The sequence below is a fragment of the Leptodactylus fuscus genome, chromosome 9 (assembly GCF_031893055.1).
Source record: "Leptodactylus fuscus isolate aLepFus1 chromosome 9, aLepFus1.hap2, whole genome shotgun sequence".
In the NCBI taxonomy this organism is placed as follows: Eukaryota; Metazoa; Chordata; class Amphibia; order Anura; family Leptodactylidae; genus Leptodactylus; species Leptodactylus fuscus.
Genome location: NC_134273.1, coordinates 34,126,919 through 34,139,499, shown reverse-complemented (window position 1 = coordinate 34,139,499; position 12,581 = coordinate 34,126,919). Strand labels below are relative to the sequence as shown.

Genomic DNA, 12,581 nt, shown 5'->3' with positions numbered 1-12,581 from the left:
AGCTATGGATACTGGGGATGTTGATACAAGCAACAGGGATTTAGTTATCTTTATACTAGCCCCGAACACATTCCTCCTGTCAGGGTCCTCTCCTGCTCCTCCTGGCACGACACATGAATTGTCCAATAATCCAGAGAGTAATACTCCATTGTCAGGGCTATCTCTAGATGAGCCTGGGGCAAATAAAAACCCTCCTACAGGCTGTATAGGCGGCCATTTAGCTCCAGTGCTGGTGTTCTCACTGCACAGGATGACTGCTCTCACCGAACTCTAGACTGAACACTGAGCGCCAACGGACACCCAGAAGACCTAGGTCTCCTACAACCCCGCACAGTAGCTTGTGATTGGCCAGGGCTGAACCAAGAGTAAGGATTTAAAACACCGAGGGGAAACAAAAGAAAAGCTACATCCTATTAATATTATAAATGTGAAAGTTTGTGAGTTTGTGGGTTTGTGTGTTTGGATGTTTGCATGTTTGGATGTTTGCATGTTCGGATGTTTGTTCCTCAATCACGGAAAAACCGCTCCACCGATTTGGCTGAAATTTTCCACAAACATAGTCATTACACTCGATTAAACAATAGGCTACTTTTCGTCACAATAGCGCACATACGTTTGTGCCAGGACCCCCACAAAACCCAAACTCACACCACCATCTCTGCAATCTCACACACTTTGGACCATAGCAAGCCACAAAATTCATATTGCCCTCTACAGCCTCGCCCCTAACCCCACACAATCACATATACATAGACTTTACCACTTTGCCCCTCACCTTAACAATTCTCCAGGAGGCGCTCTTTAACGCTCCAGAACAGCCATGTTTGCCGACCCCCACCACTCTGAAAATCCGCGACACCGCCCACCCATGTCAATACCCCTAGGCGGTCTAATAAATGCAAAAAAAAAGTTTAAAAAAAGTAAAAAAAATATAAAAAAAATAAATAAAAAGGATTAAAAATTCAAATCACCCCCCTTTCCCTAGAACACATATAAAAGTAGTTAAAAACTGTGCAACACATACATGTTAGGTATCCCTGTGTCCGAAATCGCCCGCTCTACAAAGCTATACAAATATTTTTCCTGTTCGGTAAATGCCGTAGCAGGAAAAATGGTCAAAAGTGCCAAACCGCCGTTTTTTCACTGTTTTGATTCTGCTAAAAATTTGAATAAAAAGTGATCAAAGCAATAACATTTCCTGAAAATGGTAGAACTACAAAGTACACCCGTTCCCGCAAAAAAAGACGCCCCATACATCCCCGTACACGCATGTATAAAAAAGTTACGGCCGTCGGAATATGGCGACTTTTCAAAAAATAATTTTTAACACAGTTTTGGATTTTTTTTAAGGGGACAAAATGTAAATAAAACCATATAAATTTGGTATCCCCAGAATCGTAGCGAAGCACAGAACACAGGGGACAGGTCATTTTGGTTGCACAGTGAACGCTGTAAAACCAAAGCCCGTAAGAAAGTCGCAGAAATGCATTTTTTCTTCAAATCCACCCCATTCAGAATTTTTTCCCTGCTTCCCAGTACATTATATAGAATAAATAATAGCGGCATCATGAAGAAAAATTTGTCCCAGGAAAAATTAAGACCTCATATGGCTCTGGGAGCGGAGAAATAAAAAAGTTATGGGGTTTAGAAGGAGGGGAGTCAAAAACGAAAAGCAAAAAATGCCATTGGCGGGAAAGGGTTAACTTCAAATACCTCTGTCCCAAAGTCACTATGTAAAGTTTATACCAACACCGTATATATAGCAGCTCAAATACAAATTACATGCAACACAAAAGTCTCATGTATTCTCTGAATTAAAGCAAAAACAATATACAAAGTTACATTTCATATCCCATCCCTTATACACAGTACGAAAACCTTACCCGCGCCTGTATCTACCCACTACTATAATCACTGCAGATGAAGTCGCGGGTACCAGCTAGTAATATATACAAATGACATAGAACACAGAACATGAAGGACAAGACATACCAACACAACCAGAGGCACAAAAGACAAACACTTAAAGCAGTAGCATTCTGGGATTCTTCAGTTGTGACAGTATATCTGTTTTTAGACCTATCTTGGTAAAAATTATATATGTAATTTAATGTACCTTATGTTATGCTGTGTGGTTTATATTGGTAATTTGCCATGTAAGTTGCTGCATAAGACTTTGGTTTAGGTGTGGTGCTCAACCATTACAAGCCATACAATAAACAACACAAAAAGAACCAAATAAGTAAAAGTTCACATACAATATATGGTCATACAATACTCTTTTCTGTTCTATCTTCTCAGGTAACTTCTGAGCTACAGACCCTGGTACTTCAGGTTGAGCAGACCGTCCCAGTGATTGACAGGAAACCTGCCATCATTCAAATCTTTGACTACTACATGCCAGGTAATGTGGGCCAGCAGAGGCATGCATAGTAAGCAGAGTGCCCATAGTATGACAGCACCATATACAACAGTTGACACAATCCATAGTATGTAAAGCATGAAGGACTGCTTGTTTGCCGCCATGTCGTATAGAAGAAAAGGGCAATGTCACTCTCATCGGTTATTGGTCAATTTATTTCCTACCATGGCTTTTTTCTCACCACCCATTGGGAGCCAGGATGAGGACAAACTTGGGGCCCCTTCTCCATGGACTCTGGAACAACTGTCTGGCCTGTCTCTATTGTATACAGTATATATGCCCAGCACAGGATTTTAACAGTGAGGTTTTCAACCTTAAGACAGAAAAATATATGAACTAGTTAACATCTGTCGTTCCTTGTAGTTTAGGCTGACAAAAGGGTTTATGGAGGTATTTTATGATAGGAAAATTTAATTCTACTTTATCTAAGTAGGTCCAAAATCCTTTATATTGCTAGAGATCAGTTTTTGTGATACATAGCGCCAAATCCCTGGGCTTAGTTGACTAAGCCATAGAGATTTGATAAAATTCTGCTTGCCTGCAGCCATCACTAGGGGGAGCTAACGGTATACACATTTCTACAGGTCCTATTGAACATTCTAATAAATACAGTTATAGAAATCTCCCCACGGTGGCATACATCAATTGACTGGGGTTGATGCTCTGCCTTGGTTTGTTATGAGATTATAATGGCGGTTGGTAGGTATTGTAATCTGACTTCACTATGAGATCAGCCGTCACATCCATCAGACATCTTATTGCTTGGACAATTTACCTTTCCAAGTTTTATTTTTTAATTTATTTTATTACAGAGGAAGAGAAGACAATAAGCTACTTGATGAATTGTTAAGGAGGTGACAGTGGGATCCGTGGCCATGGTCCTCCACTGATGACTTGCTGTGTGACCTCCACCTGTCTATTATTTGTCTACTCCATGATAAAATATTGTTCATTCTTCATTTTGTCCTTGCTATCCTCCATTCTCTCCATACTTCCATCTTTTATTGATCATACTTGCACAATAATCTGAAAACACATCCACACCAGTGTGCCCCAAAATAAGAATTTTGGCATAATAAAGTAATTGTAATGTATCAAAAATATTTTGTTTTTCGCCTTTTTTCTATCTACGTCTTGAATGCTAAGGTTGCTATTGATTGAGGCATCTCAGGTGTTAAACAATTGGGAATGAAGTAGTCTCAGATCCGAGTCATGGCAGTAATATGTGGTTGACAACTCCTGCTCCTAAGTCATGTATGTCCAGTTGGCTATTCATTTGGTGTCTTGGTGGTAAAATCTGAAGCTTCATGTTGGGTCTTACTGGTGGATCTTGCTTTGAGGTACTCCTATGGATGGGTCATCATCTGGGAGAGAGGGAAGGGAAGGGCACAGATAAAGTCATTCATTTTAGGCCCACTGCATAGATCAGAGTGATCTAATAAATATCTGGAACAACAAAGGAGCTTTTTTTTTTATGTATTGGGTCTCGCACATATACAGTATAATGTAAAGCTACGATCTGCTAGCACAGATACGGTGAAATGGAGTCACCCATCCATTCTTTGGCACCACATTGGGTCACATGATGATTTAAGCCAGGTAAGTCCAAAGTCCAGTCTGCGAGCCAAATGTGTCCTGTGTTAAAATTTCCACCAGCCTGCCAGAGCTGTTGCCTTTAGGGAAGCGGATTCTAACTGCAATTTTAATAGGCCGTGGGAGTTCAGTAATGGCCCTTTACCTATCCCAGCATCTGAATGTGGCATCCTCTTCTCCCATCAGCCACCAGGGAGCACCCATTACATCATCACAACCCAATGTGTGGCGAACAGACCTCATTGAAGGGTGAAGAAGGAAAAGGAGGCCGCGAGCAATATAGGAGAGCAGTAAGTGAATGCAGTCTTGTTCTCCCCTTTTCTCTGAGTCTACTGAACTGCTTGTTACAACAGTGCACCCTGAGCCGGGAGACAGAGCCAGACCAGGGAGTAGACAGGTAAGTAATGACCTAATACTGCTATAGGTCGGACCAGTAAAGTAGCCACTGTATGGACCATATAGTGGTTTGCTTTTAATGTTAAAGAGGACCTTTCATGTCCTGATAGTTGTGTGGTATTATATACTGCTACAAAGCCGATAGTGTGCTGAATTCAGTCAGCCTTCTAGCGGTATATAATACCGCACATCTATGAGTATTAGAGATGAGCGAACAGCGTTCGATCGAGTACATGTTCGATCGGATATCAGGCTGTTTGATTCCCCTCCCACCTTCCCTGGCGCTTTTTTTGCACCAAGGGGAGGTGGGACAGGAAGTACGACAACGGAGGCATCGAAAAAAAATTGGAAAAAGTAATTGGCTTGCTAATTCAGGTGACCTCCAATTTATACGAACAGTGGATTTAATATCCGGATCATATGAGACTGTGAACTGTGTGATTGTGAGACAGGGACAGATGTACAGGCAAGGTTAGCTAGGGATTAGCTTTATTTAGGTGGGAATGTCACTCACCCAGCTCTTTGGGGCTCTATCTGGTCGGGATCCCTGTCAGCTTGCGATATGCGCGAGCTGACTTTTTCCCATAGGAATGCATTGACCAGCGTTGATTGGCCGAATGCCATACAGAGTACAGCATTCAACCAATCAACGCTGGTTCTGCCAGAGGCTCGTCTGGGAGGAGGCGAAGTCTAAGATCGGACCAGAATGGAGACTGCTGTGGACCGATCTTAGACTCCGCCTCCTCCGGCAGAACCAGCGTTGATTGCTTGAATGCTGTACTCTGTATGACATTCGGCCAATCAACGCTGGTCAATGCATTCCTATGCCGAGATGTAGCAGTGCTGGCCATGCACTCAGCTTGGCTGCATCTCCGAAGTAGCCGAGCTGAGCGCATGGCCAGTTCTGCTTCATCTCCGGTGTAGCAGTGCTGGCCATGCACTCAGCTTGGCTCATCTCCAGAATAGCCGAGCTGAGCGCACGGCCAGCACTGCTCTTCTCCTCTGGCAGAACCAGCGTTGATTGCTTGAATGCTGTACTCTGTATGACATTCGGCCAATCAACGCTGGTAAATGCATTCCTATGTCGAGGTGTAGCAGTGCTGGCCGTGCGCTCAGCTCGGATACTCCAGAGATGAGCTGAGCTGAGCGCATGGCCAGCACTGCTACACCTCGGCATAGGAATGCATTTACCAGCGTTGATTGGCCGAATGCCATACACAGTACAGCAATCATCGCTGGTTCTGCCGGAGGAGGCGGAGTCTAAGATCGGTCCACAGCAGTCTCATTCTGGTCCGATCTTAGACTCCACCTCCTCACAGACGAGCCTCTGGCAGAACCAGCGTTGATTGGCCGAATGCTGTACTCTGTATGGCATTCGGCCAATCAATGCTGGTCAATGCATTCCTATGGGAAAAAGTCAGCTCGCGCATATCGCAAGCTGACAGGGATCCCGACGTAATACAGTGACTTGGGCATATGTTAGGATTGGGTCCCGCAGGCTTCCCGTCCAGCGCATAGTGCCACCTGCGGGCCAATCCAAACCTCGCCCTCGGCGCTGTGCAGCAAGGTGTCTGGAGTCTAAGTCCAGCTTTTGGCCCACTGAGCATGCTCAGACATTTTGGGTCCGCTCAGAGGCTAAGTCCCATTTTGGCCTTACTGAGCATGATCGGTGACGTCATGCCACCGCCCCTGTTGGGCGGGGACTAGCCTTTAAATAGTGTGAGCCGACGCCCACCTGGTGCTCACACTTTGACTAAAATTGAGACAGGAGGTTAGGGCCAGGTTCCTGTTAATGCCAGGTTGTCAGATCAGGGATCTAAACTAGGACTCCTTGGCTCTGCCAGTAGGGATCCCCTAAACCTATTGGAATGGTCCAATCATATTGTTGCTCCCTAGCTGTTTGGAGCCCTTTGTGTTACTGACCAGAGGTGACGTTTAACCCCTGGCAGCCTTTCCTATGTAGCAGGCTGAAGCTTGTACTAGTGCCTATCCCTCTGTTGTGGTTTAGCAGAGGTTTTGTGCAAGGCTTCATTCAGCTTCACCCAGCGGCTTTGCACAGGTGCACTCTCCCAGTGTGGTTAACTGGTGAGAGTGTGTTTGCGGTTAATTCACACCAGAACCGCACAAACACCACTGCCAGTGCAGTCAACTGATGGTTATCCTTTCAGGCACACGGCCGCCCCTTCCCCATGGGGCTTGTGGACCTCACTACAGAGTCTGCAGTCCAGCGATACTGTCATTGTTTAAATATTATTTTCATATATATAGACAGAATCGTAACAGCATGTTAGATACCCCCAGACATGCTTCCCCTGCTGTCCCAGTTGCATTCCAGGGTGTTGGCAGGGTCGGACTGGCCCGCCGGGGTACCAGTGAATCCCCCGGTGGGCCCAAGCCTTGACTATCAGTTCGGGGCCCCAGGCTGCCGGCAGCACTGTAATGATTAAAATTGCCCGGCTGCCAGCAGTTTCCCAGGGCCCCGACACTTGCACAGAGGGGCCTCCTGCCAGTGCTATACTTTCCCTATTATTATGGGGAAAGTATACATCCAGAGGACGGAGCACAGCAGGGGCTGCAGCTACATCTCTCCCTGCCATCCTAGAAGTGATCTCTCTGCAGCCCGGACTTCCTTCCCCTCCCCCTCCCAGCAGTGAGTCATCTCTTACGTCGGACCGTGTGGGGACAGTGGAGTCTGCTGCTGCGATGATCTGCTTCACAAATGTGAGTATATTTTTTTCTTTTTTTTTGGTAAAATGTAATATTTATTATGTATATGTGTACATTTGTTTAACCCTTAAGTCCTATCATGGTGTCTATCATACACCACTACCATACACATATCACTATGATAGACACCATGTTAGTACTTAAAGAGGACCTTTCACCACTTTTGGGCACATGCAGTGTTATATACTGCCAGAAAGCCGACAGTGCTCTGAATTCAGCGCACTGTCGGCTTTCCCGATCTGTGCCCGGTGTACAGAGCTTACGGTGCCGGTACCGTAGTGCTCTATGGTCAGAAGGGCGTTTCTGACCATTAGCCAAAGACGTCCTTCTGCCTCGCGGCGCCTATCGCGCTGCGCTGTGCGTTCCTCCCCGCTCCACAGCACAGCGCGATAGGCGCCGCGAGGCAGAAGGACGTCTCTGGCTAATGGTCAGAAACGCCCTTCTGACCATAGAGCACTACGGTACCGGCACCATAAGCTCTTCACACCGGGCACAGATCGGGAAAGCCGACAGTGCGCTGAATTCAGCGCACTGTCGGCTTTCTGGCAGTATATAACACTGCATGTGCCCAAAAGTGGTGAAAGGTCCTCTTTAAGGGTTAAAGCATGTGTCTTGTATACTGTGTGAGGACTGTATGTTTGTATACAGGTATGTGTGATTGTATACAGTATGCTATAATAATGTGTATATGTATATATAGTATTCATACATTCATATAAGTGTATATATGGCTTATATATGGTATATGAATGTATATCTATGAGTGTGTAGGTATATAGTATGTGCAATCCCATCCACACATTGCAGAAAAATACACAAAACGGAAATGCTGCAATTTCTAAAACCGTTGCGGTTTTGGAAATCGCAGCATGTTACTTATACCTATAGAATCACTTACAGTGTCCCTAGAGGTATAATGGAAGCAGAAAGTCCTCAGAGGAAACCTCTGTGGAGTTTCTGCAAAAAGCGCTGCAGGAAAAACTCGTGTTGCCGCCGGGGGTTTTCCAGCAGCGCTTTTTTGCTACGGCTTGCTACATGGGGCCTTAGCCTTATAGTGTAGCACACAATGTATTGAGTACTTTTTTTTCCTGCAATGTGTAGATGAGGTAAATTTGATTAAATTTCATTCACTTTGCTTATTTTATAAAACACATAATTTTTTTTTCTGCCATAGCCAAAAACGCTGTGTTTCTGCAGTGTGAGGCTTTAGCTTAAAGAGGTTGTCCACAAACTGGAGCGATCACTGTGGCGGCCACCAGGAAGGTGTAGAAATAAAAAAAAAAAAAAGCCTTCTCACCTGTCCCCAGCACCCCATTGTTCCCCCGCCTGTGTCTGTTCAGTCTCATGGTAGCGTCTAATTTCTGGAAATCCTGTACCTAATTGTTCTTAGCAGTCACATGAGGTGCAGGACTCCCAGCAAGGAGGTGGTAGCACGAGACTGAGTGGACACTGGCAGCAGACAATGTAGCGCCAAGGACAGATGAGTGTGCTTCTTATTTTTATTTATTTTATTATTTTTTTTTTATTTTACTCCTCCCGCCCGGCACATGGGTTGTTCCAATTCCTGGACAAATCTTTAAAGGACTTATCCACCTTTCGAATATTGATGGTCTGTCCTTAGCCAGGACCTCTGCAGATCAGCTCTTCCAGGACAGTGTGGCTGCAGGTAATGGTAATAGTTCTAGGAGCCGCGCTGTTCATTTGCAGTGGGATTAAGTAGTGAAGTGGTGCACAGTGTATGGTGGGTGAGCAGCATGGTTCCCGACATGTTATTACCTTTAGCCGCCCTGTCTCAGTATCACTGGTCTGCAGGGTCCTGGCGGTGGGCCCCTAGAAATAATTCCACTGGTGGGCCCTAGACACCCCAGTCCGACACTGGGTGTTGGCATCATTTCCTGGGGTGTCATAGTGGACTTGGTGACCCTACTGAGTCGAATAGTGGTACCCTAAACGAGTATTTATTCCCCATAGACTATGATGGGGTTCGATGTTCGATCGAACAGTCGAGTATTGAGCAGCTACTCGAATCGAACTTCGAACATTTCACTGTTCGCTCATCTCTAATGAGGATGTGAAAGGTCCTCTTTAATGGTTAAAAGAATGTCAGACTGAAGTTTGGACACCCTTGTAACACACAGTAACGTATCCAAGGACTGCAAATTACGAGGCATATGCTATTTTTGTCTGCATTTGTGTCATAGTCAAGTGAAGGGGATCATACTAGTCTTTTTGCTGATCCATGTTTATGGATGACATACTGTCATCAGGGGCGTAACTACCATAGAGGCAGCGTTTTTTTTTTTGTTTTTTTTAAATTGGCCGTTACAGGCCCTATTTTCTTGCCGATCCTGGACATAATACTGTGTGCAGGGGCCACTATTGGGTATAATACTGTGTGAAGGGGCCACTAAGGGACATAATACTGTATGCAGGGGCCACTATGGGGTATAATACTGTGTTCAGGGGCCATTAATGGACATAATACTGTGTGCAGGGGCCACTATGGGGGACAATACTGTGTGCAGGGGCCACTACGGGGGATAATACTGTGTGCAGAGGCCACTAATGGACATAATACTGTGTGCAGGGCTTACTAAGGGACATAATAGAGTGCAGAGGAGGGGGTCGGTCGAGGTCTTCGGCGTCGGTGGGGGGGGGGCCCCATGTCAAAAGTTCGCCACGGGCCCCGCCATTCCTAGTTATGCCACTGACTGACATGTTTTTTGCAGATGCAGATCAGTATTTGCGGACAGTGAGTACTAGCACTAAATAAATCTGTAAATGTCCATTGTTGAGATCCATCAGATTCAAGCAATGGACAGAAGTTTTGCGAACAGAAACACCATGTCACTGATGATTTCAAGCTGTGTGTCTCTAAAGGGATGTGTAACTGCTAACATCTGCTTTCATTGACAGACTGTAACTACCAAGCGTGCTGCCTCATATCTGCATTATTATCATTGGCCGTCCTTATCTTAAGTCATATGGTAAATTCCATAACAATTCTGTTAGTCTTATCCAAAAGATGGAAAAAACACAGAGCAGAGGTTTTTCTGATTGAAAGTTATGGCTGCCACTGCATATAATAAATATTCATCCTCACCAAGTAGCAAATAGGAAAATCAAGTCTAGTGTACTGCACAAGACCTACCACTAGATGTCTCCACTAGATTAGAAATGAGAACTGCTGATACCTCTGCAACATACTTTATTGTCTATGAGGAACCATTGCACATAATAAATTAACCAGTTCTTTGACCACTTCAGCAATGATACATGCATATAATAAACAGATTACAGGCTGCAACAAGGAGCAGTCATACGGACATTATAAAATATCAAGGTCCAAGCGAGGAGTGAAAACTATAGCACATTTATTCTCACCTTTCTTCCCTTCTTTTGGGCCTCCTTGCGGTGTCCGGAGATCTGTGTCTTCCTCTTTTGGGTGCTCTGATGGCGACCGGTGCCTTTGGTCACCACTGAAGCCCAATCACAGGCCTCAGCGGTAACTGGGGACACATGGCACCAACTAATGGCACTCTTCTGTGACACCATGTGCCCAGAGAATGAAGACACAAGTCGTCGGACACTGAAAAGTGTCCAAAAGAGGTGAGAGAAGGTGAGTATGAAACTTTTTATTTTTTACACCTCTCCTGGGCGTCCATACTCTGGGGTCTCAAGAGACCCCAGAGTATAAAAAGTTTAAGTTTAAGTTCGATTCTATCCGTACAAATTTGGATCAAACTGAACAGGAGGAGAGCTTCATCCAGACAATGGAGAAAACAAATCTTCAGAGGTTCACCCATCCTTACCCCCAAGTATCCCACTTTTGGAGGGACAGTCCATACAAATCAAATCAAATAAAAAAACCTTTATTGGCAAGTCCGAATAGACACGTAGATATTCAAATACATTTTAAGATTTTATCCAGTAAACTGTACATTTCCCTCTGAGACAGTCCAAAAAGTTATGAGATCTGCATTTCCTTTACCATACCTACAGAAATTTAGTTCATGGAGGTGGTGAACACTATAGACATTAACTTTTTGTTTAAGCCTTCTTGACATCCGCTGTACTAGTTCTCTGCCTCTATGGGACTAGCGCACTGCCCACTTCTATCTATAATACAGTCCTATGAAAAAGTTTGGGCACCCCTATTAATCTTAATCATTTTTAGTTCTAAATATTTTGGTATTTGCAACAGCCATTTCAGTTTGATATATCTAATAACTGATGGACACAGTAATATTTCAGGATTGAAATGAGGTTTATTGTACTAACAGAAAATGCGCAATATGCATTAAACCAAAATTTGACCGGTGCAAAAGTATGGGCACCTCAACAGAAAAGTGACATTAATATTTAGTACATCCTCCTTTTGCAAAGATAACAGCCTCTAGTCGCTTCCTGTAGCTTTTAATCAGTTCCTGGATCCTGGATAAAGGTATTTTGGACAAACAATTCAAGTTCAGTTAAGTTAGATGGTCGCCGAGCATGGACAGCCCGCTTCAAATCATCCCACAGATGTTCAATGATATTCAGGTCTGGGGACTGGGATGGCCATTCCAGAACATTGTCATTGTTCCTCTGCATGAATGCCTGAGGATTTGGAGCGGTGTTTTGGATCATTGTGTTGCTGAAATATCCATCCCCGGCGTAACTTCAACTTCGTCACTGATTCTTGAACATTATTCTCAAGAATCTGCTAATACTGAGTGGAATCCATGCGACCCTCAACTTTAACAAGATTCCCGATGCCGGCATTGGCCACACAGCCCCAAAGCATGATGGAACCTCCACCAAATTTTACAGTGGGTAGCATGTGTTTTTCTTGGAATGCTGTTTCTTTTTGGACGCCATGCATAGCGCCTTTTTTTATAACCAAACAACTCAATTTTTGTTTCCAAAATGAAGCTGCCTTGTCCAAATGTGCTTTTTCATACCTCAGGCAACTCTATTTGTGGCGTACGTGCAGAAACGGCTTCTTTCTCATCACTCTCCCATACAGCTTCTATTTGTGCAAAGTGCGCTGTATAGTTGACCGATGCACAGTGACACCATCTGCAGCAAGATGATGCTGCAGCTCTTTGGAGGTGGTCTGTGGATTGTCCTTGACTGTTCTCACCATTCTTCTTCTCTGCCTTCCTGATATTTTTCTTGGCCTGCCACTTCTGGGCTTAACAAGAACTGTCCCTGTGGTCTTCCATTTCCTTACTATGTTCCTCACAGTGGAAACTGACAGGTTAAATCTCTGAGACAACTTTTTGTATCCTTCCCCTGAACAACTATGTTGAACAATCTTTGTTTTCAGATCATTTGAGAGTTGTTTTGAGTAGCCCATGATGCCACTCTTCAGAGGAGATTCAAATAGGAGATCAACTTGCAATTGGCCACCTTAAATACCTTTTCTTATGATTGGATACACCTGGCTATGAAGTTCAAA

At 44.4% G+C, this 12,581-nt stretch overlaps 1 protein-coding gene across 1 annotated transcript in view; it reads left to right on the top strand.

Moving 5' to 3' along the window:
* LOC142217834 (uncharacterized) overlaps positions 1-3,272 on the top strand; it is a 123,968-nt gene extending 120,696 nt beyond the window's left edge. The window contains exons 36-37 of the mRNA XM_075286154.1: positions 2,302-2,404; positions 3,235-3,272. Of these exons, the coding sequence (XP_075142255.1) occupies positions 2,302-2,404; positions 3,235-3,272 (141 nt within the window). The remainder of the gene's footprint in view (positions 1-2,301; positions 2,405-3,234) is intronic.
* The last annotated feature ends 9,309 nt before the right edge of the window (positions 3,273-12,581 follow it).